The sequence below is a fragment of the Lissotriton vulgaris genome, chromosome 1_1, assembly GCF_964263255.1.
Source record: "Lissotriton vulgaris chromosome 1_1, aLisVul1.2, whole genome shotgun sequence".
In the NCBI taxonomy this organism is placed as follows: domain Eukaryota; kingdom Metazoa; phylum Chordata; class Amphibia; order Caudata; family Salamandridae; genus Lissotriton; species Lissotriton vulgaris.
Window position 1 is genome coordinate 1,424,967,602 of NC_141685.1, and position 18,118 is coordinate 1,424,985,719.

Consider the following 18,118-nt stretch of genomic DNA (forward strand, 5'->3'; position numbering starts at 1 on the left):
AACAGATGACACAATATTATCTAATGTGTAAATGCGGGAAGAGAACGTGCCAATGCTGTTATCTACAACTGCTAGCACTTTTTCTAAATTAGCTTGATCTATAGCTCTAAGGCGGGTAGCCCCCTCAATCTGTAATGTTTTCCAGAATTCGTTATAAACCGCATATATCCATCTTTTAGATCTACCTTTAGCTGGGCCTTTTATTAAATCATTCAGATCAACATCGTCAGTCAGTTTAGATAAATGCAGTTTAACTGACGCCAAGGTAGAATGTCTGAGCCAATTCTGACATAATTTGCCTACAGAATAGGTAGTCACAGAATGGCCACTTTCAAAACGGGGATCTATCCTGACCTGTGTAAAGCCATGAGCTAAACCCAGAAAATGATGCTGGAATGAGTCAGCACTTCTGTGCCAGAGCAACCAGCCTTCGGGATCCAAACTGGATATGTTAAAGGAGGAATTCAATAACAGAGTTTGTAACTCTCTCATGGAAAATTTTGTAGTATTACTCCAATCGGAATATTCCTCTAAATCAGGAAAAGAAGGAGCATTTAATCTTTTAGGAGTGGCCAATCCAAAGCATGTTGTCTGTGAAATAGTAGAATTCAAAAACAACATATGGTTCGGGATGAGGCATGCATGGTGCAAAGCCTCAGTGACTTGCACTTGCCAGCTTTTAGAACCTAAACTGATTTAAGGTCAATGGTATCCTTCCACAACTCCTAGCCCCCAACAGCCAACTGGTCTAGAAAGGACTTTGAATACAATAATTTAGTATTGGTAAGTCAAACTTTGGATGTGGACTTTTCAGTCATTTTAAAATATAATGCATTGGGATTAGACTGATTAAAATCTGTAAAGTAAGTGAACCTTTTCAAAAAGATAACAGAATTGTCTTGTATAGGAGCTGGGCAGTGTTCCCACTGGGTGTAATTTACAGTAAGCCTCCTGGTATTAGCTTTATGCAGGTAGTGATTGTCAAAATGTTGATAAAATTACAAATCACCGTAATTTGCAGACTCCAAGTACAAAGCTTCAGCATCAAAGGCAGCATAATATTTCAAATCAGAAAACAATGATTCTACGCCCTGAACATCCCACTCATCAGAACGTATATGTTGTTTAACTACATCCCCCATAGACACTCTAAGCACATTAGGGACATTTATAACCTCAGTGGGCCCATGGGTTTGAAACCGAACAGCATCCCATAAATCCCATCTGAGACATGCCAAGCAGTGATATTAACTAAAGCCAAGTCTCTCTTCAATCTGTGTGATGAGGAATGGGCAGCTAATGTTCCAATGATATGTCGAATGCATGTTCTCTCTTTGACATAGTGTCCATTGACGAGACGGAAAAAATATAACACAAAACCAATTGACATAAAAAGGTAAATCGAAAAAAGCACCTTCCAAATATAAGTTCAAGGGGGAATCAAAAAATGTTTTTTAAACAGTCTTGCCAGAACAGAAATCTTCGAAGGCTTTTTTGATGTGTGGGAAACAGTGTCAAATGAAAATCTGGATTCTGTAGCTAAGCGAGTTTGAAAATCAGGCATCGATAAGTAAGTTGGATAAGTATAGTCAGTTTAATCATGTTGAGTACCAGGCAGTATAGTCATTAAAGGACTGGAAATAGCAGGCGTCTCGAGAGCAACATCAGGCACAGGATTGGAAACCGGGGCCAAAACAAAATTTCTCAAAATCGAAGGACATGAGACTGCCGGTGTCATACTAAGAAAAATCAGCCACTCTGTGGAACTTGGCATTGTCAATGGAGATATACCTGTTCTCCTTACGACCTGGAAGTGGTGGTAAAACAACTGTTATTGTGCCCTTCACTCCAATTACTGGAACCGGAGCTCGATAAGAGGGACCAAATTCTTTCTTGTTTTCGATCTTCTCACGAACCAGTTCTCCAACTTGGGGTAGCCAACCAACTACCGGGATCTGCAACGCATCATCCGGGGTGGAGGGTAAATGTTCCTATGAAAGACTGTCTCTTGTCTTTTGTAGATCCTGTAAAACATTGCAATGTTCATCTACGTCAAAGGAGGCAGCTTGAGCCACCGAGTCTAGACCGTCAAGGCCCGGGACATACATCTTGATACCAAAGAGCATCTTGTATGGGGTCCACCCACCCAGAGACCTTCTAGGGAGATTATTAAGAGCACACTGCACGTTATTGAGGTGGGACAGCCAGTTCCTGCTAGTGCCTATAACTTGAGCTGTCAAAGACTGCTTTAAATCTCTGTTCATCCGTTCCACAACACTATTACCCTCAGGTCTGTATGGAGACGAAAACTTGACTAGGACCCCCAATGAAGTCATGGCATCCTTATACGCTTTAGAGGCGAAAGCCCGACCCTGATCCGAATGGAGGTACCACAGGCAAAAATCCCTCCAAAGACACGCAAGTCTCTTATGACAGTCCATGAATCAGCGCTGCGGTGTGGCCACACCCACACAAAGCGCGTGCACAAATGAACTGCTACTAAGATGTGATTTTCACATAATGAACTTTATCAGGACTAAAGTGGTGTGAATACTTCGAAGAGAATCCTTTTGGATATTTACCTCCCTTCTCAGTCGCAGCAACAGCTGCCAAGATATCATCATCAATCTTACTTTTGGAACGTGTAACTGTTGCAACCAAATATGTTGATACTGCTGATTATGCTGCTTTATCTGCAAGCGAATGCCAACAGCGTGGACTCCTACACGCTGATGACCGAGAGTATGAATCACAAACACGAGGGGCAACTGCTCTTTAAGTTCAGCCTCTCGGACCCAGATCATTTTATATTTTACTGTGCAACACTTGGAATCACGAAAATCATTCTGAATCCAATAGAACAGGTTTTCATTGTAAGACTGGACACAGTAGTAAGAATCACTTACAATAAGAGTTGTCACACTAGGATCTGCGTACTCCAATGCAAGCATCAGAGCACGAAGCTCTGCCAATTTGGCGGTGCAGTCCCCAAGAGTCTGCGTGTGCACGACTCTGGACTTGAACTCATCATTCACCATGGCACCTACCACAATAGCACAAGCGGAAAAGTATGCGTGCTTAGACCCATGCGCAACCTGCGCTGAACCATCAGTGTATATGATGCAGTGGAAGTCCTCCAAAGGTTGCATAGCCAAAGGGGCAGGATGAACAAATTCATACTGCAAAACTCCTGTGACTGAAAGGAGGCATCAAAAATAAACGTGACATCTGGAGATGTCAATTATGCTGCCCATTGTATCCACCGTGGGTGCAAAGCTTTAGAATTTAGTACACTGGCTTTCGTCACTGCCTCTAATGCAGGAAATGGGATTACAACCAACATGCGTTTTCCCTGCGACAGTGCATGTTCCTTAAGAATCGCCATTTGCACTGCTGTCAAAACTTTTTCCACAGAGGAAAACTGCATTTCAGCCGGAGTGTACAAGTGCGGCTTGTAAGCAATAGGTACTGTGTCTCCTTCGTTAAAAGTAAGGTACGTAAAACCCACCGCCCCAGCGATGATTCTTATCATCAGGTTGGTGTGTTTGTCACGAGTCAGTAAGAATTTAGATTCTAGAAGATCAGCCTGCAAAGATTGCAATATAGCTGAATGTTCTGGCAGCCAGCAAGATTTGTTAATAGTTGGTTGTATCAAAGCACACAAAGGCTTGATATGCTGGGCATATTCGGGAATATATGTACGCCCGAAATTCAAAAATCCCAGCAAGGACTGTAATTTTTTCAGAGTTGTAGGAGTGCGCAGTTGTGCGCATTTCTCCAAGAAGTGAGGAGCCAATCCTTGACCTTCATTGTTGAGCTCATAGCCCAGGAACAACACTGTGTACTCTGCAATGTGAGACTTTGCAAAGTAGAACTTGTAACCAAAGTCTGCAAAGTTACAAATTATGCGGTCAACGCGACACAGATGAGCCCAACGCTCGTCGTCTGTGAGATAAATGTCATCCACATACGAACACGCATCAGTGTCTATCCTCTCTAAGAGAGAGACTATATGGGCAGCAAACATGCCTGGACTATTCTTATAGCCCATAGGTAATCGTTTATACTGGAGTTGCTTGCCGCCACAGGTAAAACTGTACTACTGGGAACTCAGTCCGTCCAAATTGTGGGCAAAAAAAACCGTTGGATATGTCAAGCGTGGTTTTAAACCGTTTACACACAAGACCATCTACAAGAGCAGAGCCGTGAGTATTCTGTACTGCACAGGTACGGCAATGCGAGTTCAAATGCCGGTAATCCAATCCCAAACGGTAGGAGCTGTCAGGCTTGGTCACAGTAAAAAGAGGGTTATTCATCGGTGACACACAAGTTTCAATCAAACCTTGATATTCCAATTGTTCAAGGATTTCCGCGATGGAAGCCTTAGCTTCACGTCGGATGGGGTATTGAGGTTAAGGCTGTGGCATAGACCGCAAAGGATTCTCGTGGTGTGGGGAAAATGTATCCCAACCACACTGTGTACGGTTCAGAGCCGGTGCAAGAGCCTTAGCCCACTCTTCTGTGAAATTCAGCGCATGCTCTTTCGAGACCGTGTGCGCAAAACTAGGAAGGATTTCCTCCTCCCCTCTCGGAGCTGCGAGCACAAAAGGTGGGTGCCAGTCAGCCTCTGCTAACAAAATGTCATAGGTAGTCGTAAGATTTTCCCAAAATACCCCTTTGATGGTACGCTGTATGTCACCTTCAATTAAAAGGACTATGTTATAAAGTCTATCAGGGGGAGCTACTCCAGTATCAGCTGTCTCCACAACAACATATCGGTCAGTCGCTGTCACCTTCAGTAGGAGACGCAGGGCCTCTCGCACTATGGTAATCTCCACCGCGCTGTCCAGCAAGGTCAGAGCCCATGTCTGATTCCGAAGCTGCGTTCTCACTATCTGTGGCATATCTCGCTGTTAAAGCAGCAACTTTCTTTTTCTGAAACTGGGGTCATTTCGGTGTTGAATCGTCCTGCTTGCCTTTACTGTCTTTCGGGCGGGGCTGGTCGCATCCCTGCTGGCCATCCCGACCTCTGCCACTTCCTCCACCACCGGTCGATGAGGCCGATGAGTCCTGAAAAGAACGAGGAGAGTGTTGTTCAGAAACCTGAAAAGGATCAGGCGATTTTATCATCGCGTGATCGCGCAAGTCATAAACACGTTCTGTAGGCACAGGCACTGGAGATGCAGGGCGAGACTCCTGTTTCTGCTGTTGTTGTTTACCCTGTTTTTGTTTTTCTGCCAATTTTGCTTTTTAGCCTTGGGCTGTTCGTCAGTCTCTGACCTCTGCCCTTGGGATTTCTTTTCTCTTTAGTGGAAAATGGCTTGACTCCCAAACTATTGCGGTCCACGGTCTTATAAGCCGCCACAATAATTCTCGGTAACTGACTGGGTTTATCGGCATCGGGTACAGCCTGCAAAGCATTAGATACCTGAAAGCTCACAGCATCTCCCCTGACATTCGCAAGAATGAGATTGGAAACTACATCAAAACTGCCGCAAAGGCGCATACCCAATTCAACCGCTGCCTCAGGTCCATGCTCATCTTGAACACGCTTAACGACCGTCGGAAGGACAGTCATTGACGGTGTGCCGAAGCACCTCGTATACACTGCCGCAAAGATCTTTTCCCATGACTCACAGTCACCAGCTTCTGGGATCAAGTCTTTAGGCATGCTAATTGTCAGAATCCTGTGTTTTTCTCCAGGAGTCGTGTTAGGAAATACCGCTTCCAGCTGGTCAAACTTCTCGGCAAGCCAGAAACCAAAGTCTGCAAAGTTACAAATTATGCGGTCAACGCGACACAGATGAGCCCAACGCTCGTCGTCTGTGAGATAAATGTCATCCACATACGAACACGCATCAGTGTCTATCCTCTCTAAGAGAGAGACTATACGGGCAGCAAACATGCCTGGACTATTCTTATAGCCCATAGGTAATCGTTTGTACTGGAGTTGCTTGCCGCCACAGTTAAAACTGGTCTACTGGGAACTCAGTCCGTCCAAATTGTGGGCAAAAAAAAACCGTTGGATATGTCAAGTGTGGTTTTAAACCGTTTACACACAAGACCATCTACAAGAGCAGAGCCGTGAGTATTCTGTACTGCACAGGTACGGCAATGCGAGTTCAAATGCAGGTAATCCAATCCCAAACGGTAGGAGCTGTCAGGCTTGGTCACAGTAAAAAGAGGGTTATTCATCGGTGACACACAAGTTTCAATCAAACCTTGATATTCCAATTGTTCAAGGATTTCCGCGATGGAAGCCTTAGCTTCTCGTCGGATGGGGTATTGAGGTTAAGGCTGTGGCATAGACCGCAAAGGAAAGGAAAATAATCCTTATTCTGGGGGCACTTGCCCATCACAGCGTTGACCATCACAGGACTAAGGTTCCTTCCGCCCTGTCCGGCACGAAGCGCCGCACCACCTGGGGCCCCGCCTGGGAGATTGCGGGTAATGTATTGTACTAACAACCGAATCACGCTAATTGCAACTACGTGTAGTCATCTTATATCAGCTATGGGACAAGCCCGTGTTTAGGATGAGGTGTAAATCCAGCCAAAACAGGCCAAGTCGCGCCTGGAATTGACAAGGGACCTAACCTCGGAGCTGTCAAAGAGTGGGGTAGGACGCCATTAAACCAAACTCGGTGCTGCCAAGCATTAATAGGAACTTCCTGTGTCCTATATGGAGCATAGTCCTGCATCACAGCAGTGGGACTGTACGTGCCGAACACAGTAGTATTTGCGTTCACAGCTAGGAAGGTCACCCACGAATAAAAAAATTTGTACGGGTAAGCCACCTCTGCACACACCACCATAATTACTGCCATGCCATCCACGGGGACGTTATAATTCTGAAAGTGATTGCGCACCGCAATGCGACTATGTTGCGCAATGTCCACCGTGGCCATAGTGACACAGAAAGGAAAAGATACAATAAAAACTATTTAGCACAACTGGGTAGTAATTCAAAGAAACCGTTTTGAAAGAATCAAGCTTGAAAAGACCTATGTAGGTAGGTTTGTCCAACACCACTGTCTTCCGCAAACAATAGTGAAGGGTGTTAAGGACCGATACAAGTACTACTCAAGTGTCATGTAATAAGACCACCAACGATCGGGCGCCATGTAGCAGGAATTCTGCTCCTATACAGAACTGTGCATAGAGACTTAGAACCTCAGTGAATTAGGGTGTGCCAAAACTCATCTTAGTATCCAACATCCCCTACCAGACTAGCAATCAGTGTCTCATTGGTTATTACCTACCCCCAATGTTTAGACAACACAGAACATGGACTTAGAACACCTCAGGTAACGTGGAACACATGAACACTCTTTCGTTATACTAACATATCAATCCAGAACGAGGAGTAAATGAGGACACGTGCAAGTTTGAAATGTTTATTTCTAATGCAGTGTTCCCAAGCGCAGTATCATAGCTAATACAAGCAAACATATTATAAGGAACAAGGTTAGCAGCATAGTTCCTATTCCATAAAATACAAAGGGAGAATGCATGTTAAAATGCTAAAGAAAAAAGGTCTACATAGAACCTCAGTTTACCCTCCCTTGCTAGTATATTATATTATATCTACAGAAGGTCTCTTTGGGTTCAAAAGGGCGGGCCCATACCTTTGGGTTCAGCAGAAATGGATCACATCATCTCCTGCACCAACTCTCTGCATGCGAATATTCATCAAGTGTGTAACTGATGCTCTGTGCAGTGCATTTTTAATCGCGCCTAAAACCCAAAGTTGACCACAGCTGCATATGTATTATGTCTAGCCAGTGCGCTGATCAAACTGAACAACACGCGCTGTGTTGAAATAACCTTAAAGGCCTCAGCACTCACTGTACAGACATAGATTACCAAGCAAGTCTTATATTATAAGCAAACATATTATTCTCGTGTGAAGCAAAATATTCAACTAGGCGAAAAGCTTTAATAACAAAATGTATCATGTGCAGAGGCTGCAGAAAAGGAAAATGGCGTTTAAACTTCTAATAAGCTCATGCTAACATAACACAGTGCAAAGGTAAAACCAAACCACATGCCAAATGGAAGCACACTATCTGGAAAGAAGTGGAGCTCAAGTCTCATATGGTGCTGTTAGGGTTACCTGAGTGGACCATTGACTCCCATCATCCCATTACACCAGTAGAGACACTAAACAAATAAGATGCAATATCACTTGCCTCCATCACCCGTCCGCTGACACCTCACAACACACATTCAGCTGCATGCAATAGCAGTCATCCCTCCAGAACACCCACTATGACACACACTTGCAGCACGAGTCACTCACTTCACTCTCTAGCCTTCAGGCAGTTGCAACCGTACTTACTTTTGCCAGCAACCACTCACACTATCACACAAACACATGATCACTTGTCCACACATCTACCTCTCATCTCAACAACTAACTTCACAACTCACCTCCTTACTCTGGCATTTGTATCCCTTGAACATTCACAAAACCACTTTCCCTTCACTCATGTTCAGTAGCCATTCACCTCTGCTGCTTTACTACTAAGTCCTTACACCACTCCTCTAAATAACTCTTACCACTTGCTTACTACCTCAAAACCTTTAACACCTTTTAATCAAACCACTCTTCTTCAGCTACATGCATCATTCTTTCTCTGTTTTTCTCAATTCCAGTCATCCATAACACCCACCAACAACCATAACCACAATGGCATCCTTTTACTCACACCAGCAATGATCCACTGTCCAGCTTGCTCACGCCAATTACCTATCTCAGCCATTTCAATCTTCACTCACCCATGCAATCAGTCCCATGAGCAATTCAGTCACTTCTCACCAACAGATATATGTAACTCTATTCTGCCTCACAGCATGACCCAGACCCCCAACTTTTCTTTCACAGCTCAGATCTACATTGCCATAACTCAAAACTCAGCCACTTGCAACACTCATTTGCTTCTTCACATCATTTGCAGACCATACCACTCATTACTTACCAAAGTCCTTCACAACACAACTCATAAATCCTCCCCAGCAATTTGCTGCACTAACTCACAATCATTCAGCAACATTAGCCCGCCCCATATCCACTCATAACCCCACCAGCAATATACTTTATAGTTAGTTGCAATAGTCCTTGCCACATTTGTGTAATATTTCACAGCACAATTACACAGCACCCACACTCACTATGCATCCACATTCCTAACACAACCCAGTTGCACTCACAGCACTCACTCAGAACAACAAGGACCACCAAAAAATGCTTGCCTTCACCCACATCTATCATATAATCATTCACATCACCACTGAACTGCAGCATCCAATTGACCACGTAAAGGCTTACTTACAGACACTCAACCATAAAAAACCTCTTGAGCAGTCTCTTACATTCACAGTAACTCACTCAAGACCAGTCTTGTACTGATGGTACTAACCTCTATACTTACAATCATTGCTTTACATCTGCTGTCAAGAAAATTACTTGTTTGGAAGGACAGTAATCCAAATGAAAGAATAAGGGTGAGGCAGAATTAAAAGGAGTGCAATAATAATATTAGTGGATCTCTGCTCAGTGCAATAAATCAGCACACAAGCGTTATTAAGTTGCAGTGGTAAGTGGCAATCATAGAAAACTCGTAAAGAAGTAATAGTGGAATTATATTGGAGAAACTTGAACATATCCTAAATCCTTTACAGTTAGGCCTGGGTAAATTTTCTGTTGCAAGTGAAGTAAATTTCAAGTCAGGTATACTTTTTTTGGTTCCCTCTTCTTTTTGTGTACAAATAAAATAGTGAGAGGTTTCCTTGTGTTCAGACAAGGAAACCGCTCTTTTTGGTTGACCACCCCTGAAGCATTTATTGGTTTTTTTTGTAGCAGTAATCTGCTCTGCCAATGAGCTAATAAAACTGCAGGGTTCTTAACTTCCTATGTATGTCAAAGGTTTACATTTTACTACTCAAGATCATCCTAAAATAGTGCATCCACATATTGAAATTGCCATGCAGTAATACAGCCGGAACCCATCCTAGGTTAATACATACCCATCTTGAAGTCATTACTGACTAGTACGGACCCATTCTAAATAAATTTAGGGATCACCTTTGAGTAATACAGCCTCTTTCTGACGTCATCACAAGATCATTCTGTAATAACACAGATCCATGCTGAAATTCTTACAGGATCATCCTGGAGTAATAACGCAGAATCCTGAATTAATCATGGGATGATCCTGTAGTAGTAAAACATCATTACATGTTTTCCACGAAATAATCAGGAAGCAATCCGGGAGTAGTTGCTGTGATGGTTCTAGAGTCATGTCATTTAAATATTTCTCACCATACACATACTTCAGAATGGTTTAGGATGACTTCCTCAGATAGTTACAGGAATAGTTGCAGATGACTTCAGAATGTCTCCAGGATGATCTTCCTTTTTAGTTTGAGCCTGGGCAGCGCATGCGCTGCTCTGCGAGGCATGCTGTATTAGAGTATGGACTTAAACCTCCGCCCACTCTCCGCCCATGTTTTTCATGCTTGTATCATTGTCCTTCATAAATGTCGGCTTCTGATTCTTTATCAAGCTTGTTAGTCCCTCCTTAGTACCGCCTTGTCTTCATTTGTAATCTCCATGAGGACTGGTCCTTTTACTTCGGTTGTTACGCGGTACGTCTTATTTAGTCCGTAATCACTATTGTCTTTAATTAGTTTCTCCTACTGTAGGTACAACGTGCTTTCCTGCAGCATTCAGCGCACCATGCGCACTTTCATGTTTCAAGCAGATGTGAGAGGACAATAGTGGCCACTTCTTTGCAATGCAATAGGTCTCGCATTTAGGAGAATTTGAGCTGTTGGCATTGTAAATGACAATGCCTTTCATTTATGTCTTTATTATCAAAACAGATTAATAAAAGGCATTTTCATTTACATTAGCAATAGCTTAAACTCTCGCAAATGCAAGACCTATTGCATTACAAATGCTTGTTGACCTGGGTAAGGAGCTTGCACCTCTTGCTCTAAGAAACTCTGGGGCCGATTCACAGGATTAATCTGGGACAAAATCCTAAACTTACTACTTTTGGAAGACACTTACGATTTTTGGTATTCACAGAATGCACTTACGACTCCCAACTTTACGTCCGCACTCGGGTCTGAATTTCTGCACCCGGACTGTACTCTCCACACCAGGATTGTGCTCTCAGGCTAGGGCTGTACTCTTCGGCTCAAGTCGTAATCTTCGGCTGGGATCTGAAAAAGTGTAATCAATGGGCCAGATTGCATTTTTGGGAACGTGGAATAAATGGTAGAGAAGATCATGAAAATCAGTTTGGGCAGGAAAATGGGTGTGGACGGACACTACATAATGTCGGAGAAAGGTTTTCTCCTTTGCGTCATGGTACATACAGTGCACAATTTGCGCACCCTTAGTGTTGACTGTAGAGTGTTGACACTACAGTCAACACTGAAGGGAGAGAAAATTGTACCATGATACAAAGGAACAAACTTTTCTGGGTTATGATGTAGTGTCTGGCCGTACCCTTTCCCCTGCCCAAGCAGTTTTTCATGACCTCCTCTACCATTTCTCACAGATTCCTAATGTTCCTTATTGTAAAAATTGCAATCCGGCCCATTGATTGCATTTTATGGGTCCCAGCCTGAGATTACTGCTCGAGCCAGAGAGTACGGCCCTAGCCGGAGAGAACAGTCTGTGTGCGGAGAGTACGGTCTAGGTGCAGAGAGTACCGTTCGGGTGCTGAGAGTACGGTCCAGGTGTGGAAATTCCGGCCCGAGTGCTGACTAAAAGTTAGGAGTTGTGAGTGCATTCTGTGAATATCAAAAATCGTAGGTGGCTTCTGTGAATGCCAAAAGTAGTAAATTTAGGATTTTGTCTCAGCTTAGTTCTGTGAATCGGCCCCTCTGAGTTTGATTCCATGGTACTTTTCTTATTTGGAGAAACTCAACAAAATATTTAACAAATAAAAATCATGTTATTTTATATCTTCATCCTAGTCTAAATGTATTGAAAGGTGTTGGATTCTGTATGGTGGACAAAATTATTAAGTTAATCACTTGCAGCTTACATCTGGGTGTAGCTCACAAGTAGGGCTCCCAGCAAAGTCGTTCATCTATTTGGTACCATTACATTGGGTAAAGGTGACACTTTTTATTTAACTGCATCAAGACACCAGACATCTGTTTTGAAACCAACATTTAAAAAACTTGCTTTGACTCACTAAGAGATATGCAAAATGGCAAACAGGCTTAAACTACGACATTGTGAAAACGGGAGGAAACGATTTACCCTGAAGGAATCACCTTACGAATAAAGGAGGAAGGGTGTGAATTGAGGACATTTCCTTAATTCAGTTTGAAAACGTAAAAGTTAAAACAATTGATGAAGTTGGTGCTTTATCAGCTTTTAACATATATAAATGATATTTGAGTAATGAAAACGGTAGCATTTGCACACATGTCATGATTCTTTGGAGCATATCTAAACGAAAACGACCCCACCTCGAGTGCCCGGCCTTGCTTATCGGTCCTTTCCGTCGGACACACGAGAGTTGGAAAGCGTCCGGCAGAGTCAGACATTACCTTATCGCTGCTAGGACCGGACACTAGCACGAGTCTGCGCCTGTTTCTGTCCCCGGAATGTTTGCCATTTCACAATATGCGGGTCAGTCAGAGGTGGTTTAGCTGAACATAAAAGTGCAGGATTTAGTCCAGGTACTTGCTCAATCATGAATCGGATGCAGGTGCTACGTCTTTTTACTGCTGCTCTTGCAGGTAGGTTTGCTGCAGTCTTTATTTAATTTAGAAACATTCACATTTTCAATCTCTTTATGAAGTTCTGCACTCAGAAGGCGTTTACAGTCAGTGCTTAGTTTGAGCGGTGGTTACCGATGAGGCCCGCGACCACTCGTTTTTGGGAAACAGAACTTATTTTTTTCATCAATCTTTGATCCAGTGCGAGGAAGGGCGAATGAAGGATTACGACACGAGCGAGGAAGGGAGAAAGGAAGGTTGAGAAACAAAGTGGAAGAGCGAAATGACCAGCCAGATAATTGCGGGAGATGGTTAGAAGAGGCTTTTTTGCAACCCCTATTAGGCTGCAGGTTTCTGAGAAAAACTTTGGGATGTGGCACGTATTCTTTTACAAACTAAGCACTGCACCTAGCCTGTAATATTTTATACCACAAGAATAGCTTCACCACAATCTGCAGAGTCACTGCCACCGCACAGCTCCCTCCTGCCTTCCCTACAACAGCTGGTGAGGTCTCTGTCAAGGTTCATTGCGCATGAGACTGCGAATACTTAAAAACTGAAGCAAAACAGAGAGTTCTAGGAAGATGTTGGGAAGATTGGCACAGGCCGTGCTTGAAATGTCTTTGTTTTTGTAAATCTGCCTCCAAATGACCTGCCAGCAAAATGTGGCTAGTACTTAACCATGGAAAAGCAAGGGCTATATTTTTCTAACTATAGCAATTTTATTGAGTGCTGCATAAAATCATACATTCGGATAGGGAAGCAAATGCATGATACATTCAAGATAATGTCACGCACTTGCACCCATAGGATACCAAACACGGAGGATATTTCACTGTATGAACATTTCTCTTGGAGAAAAAAAACAAAAAACAAAGCCCACCCCTCCGTTTCTTCCCCCTTAAAAGGTCTTCGTCCAAGCCCACATGTTTGATCTAGGTAGACTTTATTTAGGGTAGCAGAAAATCCATATTGCTTGTCCATGACAGTTTTATTTTGGCATTAATATTATGAACTGTTTAGGGCACTTTGGTAAAGTTCACATTGCTGCCTCGATGCTTCGTCTTCTAGACTCAAAAAAGTTCCAGCATCTTCATCTTTGGTGAATATGACCCCGAAGAAGGGCCCTCTGAAAAAAATGACAGTAATGGGCTCCATGCTTTGTCAAAGTCAGTATTAGTACTATCCTGGCCTCTTAAACATTTTCCATTGCCATACTTGTCCAGAGACGTGGGGAGTTCTTTCTTGCGGTTGTCTTTGCGGCCCCCATGCAGTTCCAGACCAGTGTTTTATGGCATTTAGATTGGTAATGTGCGTCACATATCCTTATCCATATGTGCATCCATATAACGTCCATTGATATCGAATAGCCCGAAATAGTTCAGAGGTTTTAGAAGACCTCTCTCTAGAAGGGTTCTATTTTAGAACAATTACACCATAAATGGAGCATATCGCCCACCTCCCCACAAACCCTCCAGCACATAGGACTAGTTGAGGGGTGTCATTTGTGCAACTTGGCAGTATTGAGGTACCAGTCCAAAGGTAATTTGTGCGAGCCCATTTATCGAATATGCTATGTGTGTTTTTGTTGAAATGTCTTTAATAAACAAAGAGAATCCAACCCGCAGGTAGGGTGAAGTGTTCAACATGTGTTGGAGCACTTAGTCTTTTGTAAAATACCCCTCACACACCAACAGGCCCCTTGGTGTCATGCTTCATCATCGGGGTCTTTGCACCCCTCTAACGGGATGCGGCGTGCTGCGACCTACGACTACGTGGGAGCACTTATAGTTAATGACTATATGTGGTGCATGTGTGTAGGGTGTATTTACAAGTGAGTGGTGGGACGTGGTGAAGATTTAAAAAGTACCTGGCACATGAGTATATTGGAAAAAAAATTATTCTAAACTCTGGCTGGTACTAATAAAAAAAGGTGCAGTGTGAGGTCAGATCTGTTGTATTAATGAACAGGACCTCTGGTGTGCGTCGACATGTTTCGGAGGCAAGCTCCTTCTTCAGGACGGGGGCACAACTTCCCCACCTTACTCACGTATTTCTAGATAATATCGAGATGTATTTATAAAAAAGTGAAATATAAGGCTAACTGTGCCTACAGCGGTCTTCTACAAGCTCAATGACCTGTAGAAAGACAAAAAGAAATATCAACTAATGGTTACCCATGTACCGGGTAGTTCAAGCAGGTGCAGTCACCTGGAACCTCACCATTTGCTTTTAATAAGCACTGTAAAGGAAAAGACACTAACATCACATACAACACAGAAACACAAATACTAGGAGTTACTGGCAATAGTTGTCATACTTATGAAGCTTGCTTGCTTGCTTCATGAGCAATAGGAACGTCTGGGGTGTTTGCTATTTTTGCAATCTGTAGTGAGAAGTAATGCAGGTGTAAAAATACATTCTCACTTACTTAGGAAGTTTGTTCTTATGACCGTTTAGGTTTTACACTCACAGGATCGGGACATAGTAATCTCCGCCTTACCCCCACACGCTGCTCCGCTGAAGTGAGGTGATCACAGGGTTTTCGCTATTTATACCCTGTACTTAATTGAGCGGAAATGTTACATGGCCAAACATGGGTGTTCCGATGTCTATAGTTAATTGAATGCCCTTGTTTGGAAAGTCCGATCATTAGCCATATATATTGCGGCTTGATGTGTCAGAAGGGACTTGTGATCGGCGAGCATCGCTACACACGAGTGGTCGTTTAGCGCGCATGCGCGAGGGTCTGGTGGTAATCCTTTGCGCATGCGTGTGGTGGCCTGGAATTCGTTCTCAGGCGGCAGTGGTCCTTCGCGCATGCATCCTGGCACCGAGTAAATGTTCAGAGGCGATGTGTCTTATCATAGCGATGTTGTCAGGCGTATGTGGAAAGACAGATAAACAAAGTATACAAAACCCATATCAATGATGGGAGTGTTGTCATGGGTCATAGTTTGAGCAGTACAGGAGGGTTACTGTTATTAAACATCGATCAGTGAGAATCATTAATTTATATATATAATATATATAAAAAAATTGAAAAACAATTCCTGCAGCAGGCTTAAGTTCCTTGAGGCGGTATTTTAGTTGGATAGTTGCCCCCAAGGCACCTCATCATTCAACCCTGTTAGCTGGGTGCCAAGACGGAATACCCATCTTTGTTCTTTCAAAAAGAGACTGTCCTCTGAAGGTAGTTGCTCAATGATTGTCCATTTCAGGTCATTAACACAATGTTGTGCCGTAAGGTAATGTGTGGCCATTTTTGTGGTGCTTTTCTTACAGCGCACGTTGCTTTTGTGCTCATTCAATCGTGTTTTCATTGCCCTTGTGGTCATGCCTACATATTCAAGATTACAGGGGCAGGTGATAAGGTAGACCACGTTTTTAGAGTTACAATTTGTCATTCTCCTTTGTTCCCAGGTTGAGCCATTGCGGAAAGTTAGTCTTGTGCTCTTCTGAGTGAGATGGCAACTGCTACAGTTCCCGCAGGGGAAATGACCTTGTACTCCTATGGATGGTTGTATGGCCATGGATGTCGGTTTTGGTCTGGTATGAACCAATATATCTCTGAGATTGCGTCCTCTACGGTGAGCGAACATTGGTTTTCCCAAATTCAAGTTACCACATGTCAGTATACTCCAATGTTTATTGACGATCTTAGACACTTCGTTGGACATGGTGTTATAGGTCGTCACACAGATTGGTCGTTTGCCTTCACTTGGTTCTTTTTGTCGCTCTTCCAGTAGTGCCTCTCTGTTGTTATTTTTTGCTCTCTTCATTGCTTTATCAGTGATTTTGATCGGATATTCTCGTAGTTTCAGTTTTTCTTTCAGATCATTGGCCTGTAGTCTGAAGTCTGACACATCAGTGCAGTTACGCCTTAAGCGTAAAAATTGTCCGTAGGGTAAGTTTTCACGTAGGTGCCGGGGATGAAAACTATCAAACCGTAGCAGGCAGTTCCTAGATGTTGGTTTGAAATGAGTGGTTGTTTTCAAACGCCCTCCTTCTGCATGTATGTTTAGGTCCAGGAAAACCAACGTGTTGTCGGAGACCGAGCTCGTGAAATTCAGAAAGGCGTTCTGGTTGTTAAGCCATACTTCAAAGTCTTGTACAGATTGTCGGTCACCCTCCAAGATGACCAGGATGTCATCTATATACCTTCTCCAACATTTGATATTTGATCTGGTTGTGAAGGATCTTGGTAGTTTCAAGGTGGTGCACATAGAGTCCAGCCAGACTTGGAGCAAATGTACTGCCCATGCTGGTACCATGGCACTGCTGTTAGATTGTTGTTTTGTATTGAAAAAAGTTTTTCTGCAGTGCCAGTGAAATGCATTCTAATACCAGATCTCTTGGAGTTTGGTATTTCCATGGCGTGGAGAATAGGATTTCCTCGATGATGTTTCTGGCATCGGCTCCATATTGGAACCTCTGTCTAATTTTGCAGACGCCTTCCTACGACCATTGGTACAATTAACCAACACTTACCTAAAAGACACCAAGTCTGTTTTACAACTACTTCAGGATGCGACCTTCGACCCCCTGACCCAACTCTTAATCAGCTTGGACGTGGAAAGTCTCTATACGAGCTTGCCCCACGACGAGACACTCCTGATCATCGAGGAAATCCTATTCTCCACGCCATGGAAATACCAAACTCCAAGAGGTCTGGTGTTAGAATGCATTTCACTGGCACTGCAGAAAAACTTTTTTCAATACAAAACAACAATCTACCAGCAGTGCCATGGTACCAGCATGGGCAGTACATTTGCTCCAAGTCTGGCTGGACTCTATGTGCACCACCTTGAAACTACCAAGATCCTTCACAACCAGAACACTTACAGATCAAATATCAAATGTTGGAGAAGGTATATAGATGACATCCTGGTCATCTGGGAGGGTGACCGACAATCTGTACAAGACTTTGAAGTATGGCTTAACAACCAGAACGCCTTTCTGAATTTCACGAGCTCGATCTCCGACAACACGTTGGTTTTCCTGGACGTAAACATACATGCAGAAGGAGGGCGTTTGAAAACAACCACTCATTTCAAACCAAAATCTAGGAACTGCCTGCTACGGTTTGATAGTTTTCATCCCCGGCACCTACGAGAAAACTTACCCTACGGACAATTTTTACTCTTAAGGCGTAACTGCACTGATGTGTCGGACTTCAGACTACAGGCCAATGATCTGAAAGAAAAACTGAAACTACGAGAATATCCGTTCAAAATCATTGATAAAGCGATGAAGAGTGCAAAAAATAACAACAGAGAGGCACTACTGGAAGAGCGACAAAAAGAACCAAGTGAAGGCAAACAACCAATCTGTGTGACGACCTATAACACCATGTCCAACGAAATGTC

At 43.3% G+C, this 18,118-nt stretch overlaps 1 protein-coding gene across 1 annotated transcript in view; it reads left to right on the forward strand.

Moving 5' to 3' along the window:
* Positions 1–12,614: 12,614 nt before the first annotated feature.
* LOC147750636 (lysosomal alpha-glucosidase-like) overlaps positions 12,615–18,118 on the forward strand; it is an 817,641-nt gene continuing 812,137 nt past the window's right edge. Inside the window, exon 1 of the mRNA XM_086967236.1 lies at positions 12,615–12,770. Coding sequence (XP_086823362.1) covers positions 12,725–12,770 — 46 coding nt within the window. The 5' untranslated portion in view covers positions 12,615–12,724. The remainder of the gene's footprint in view (positions 12,771–18,118) is intronic.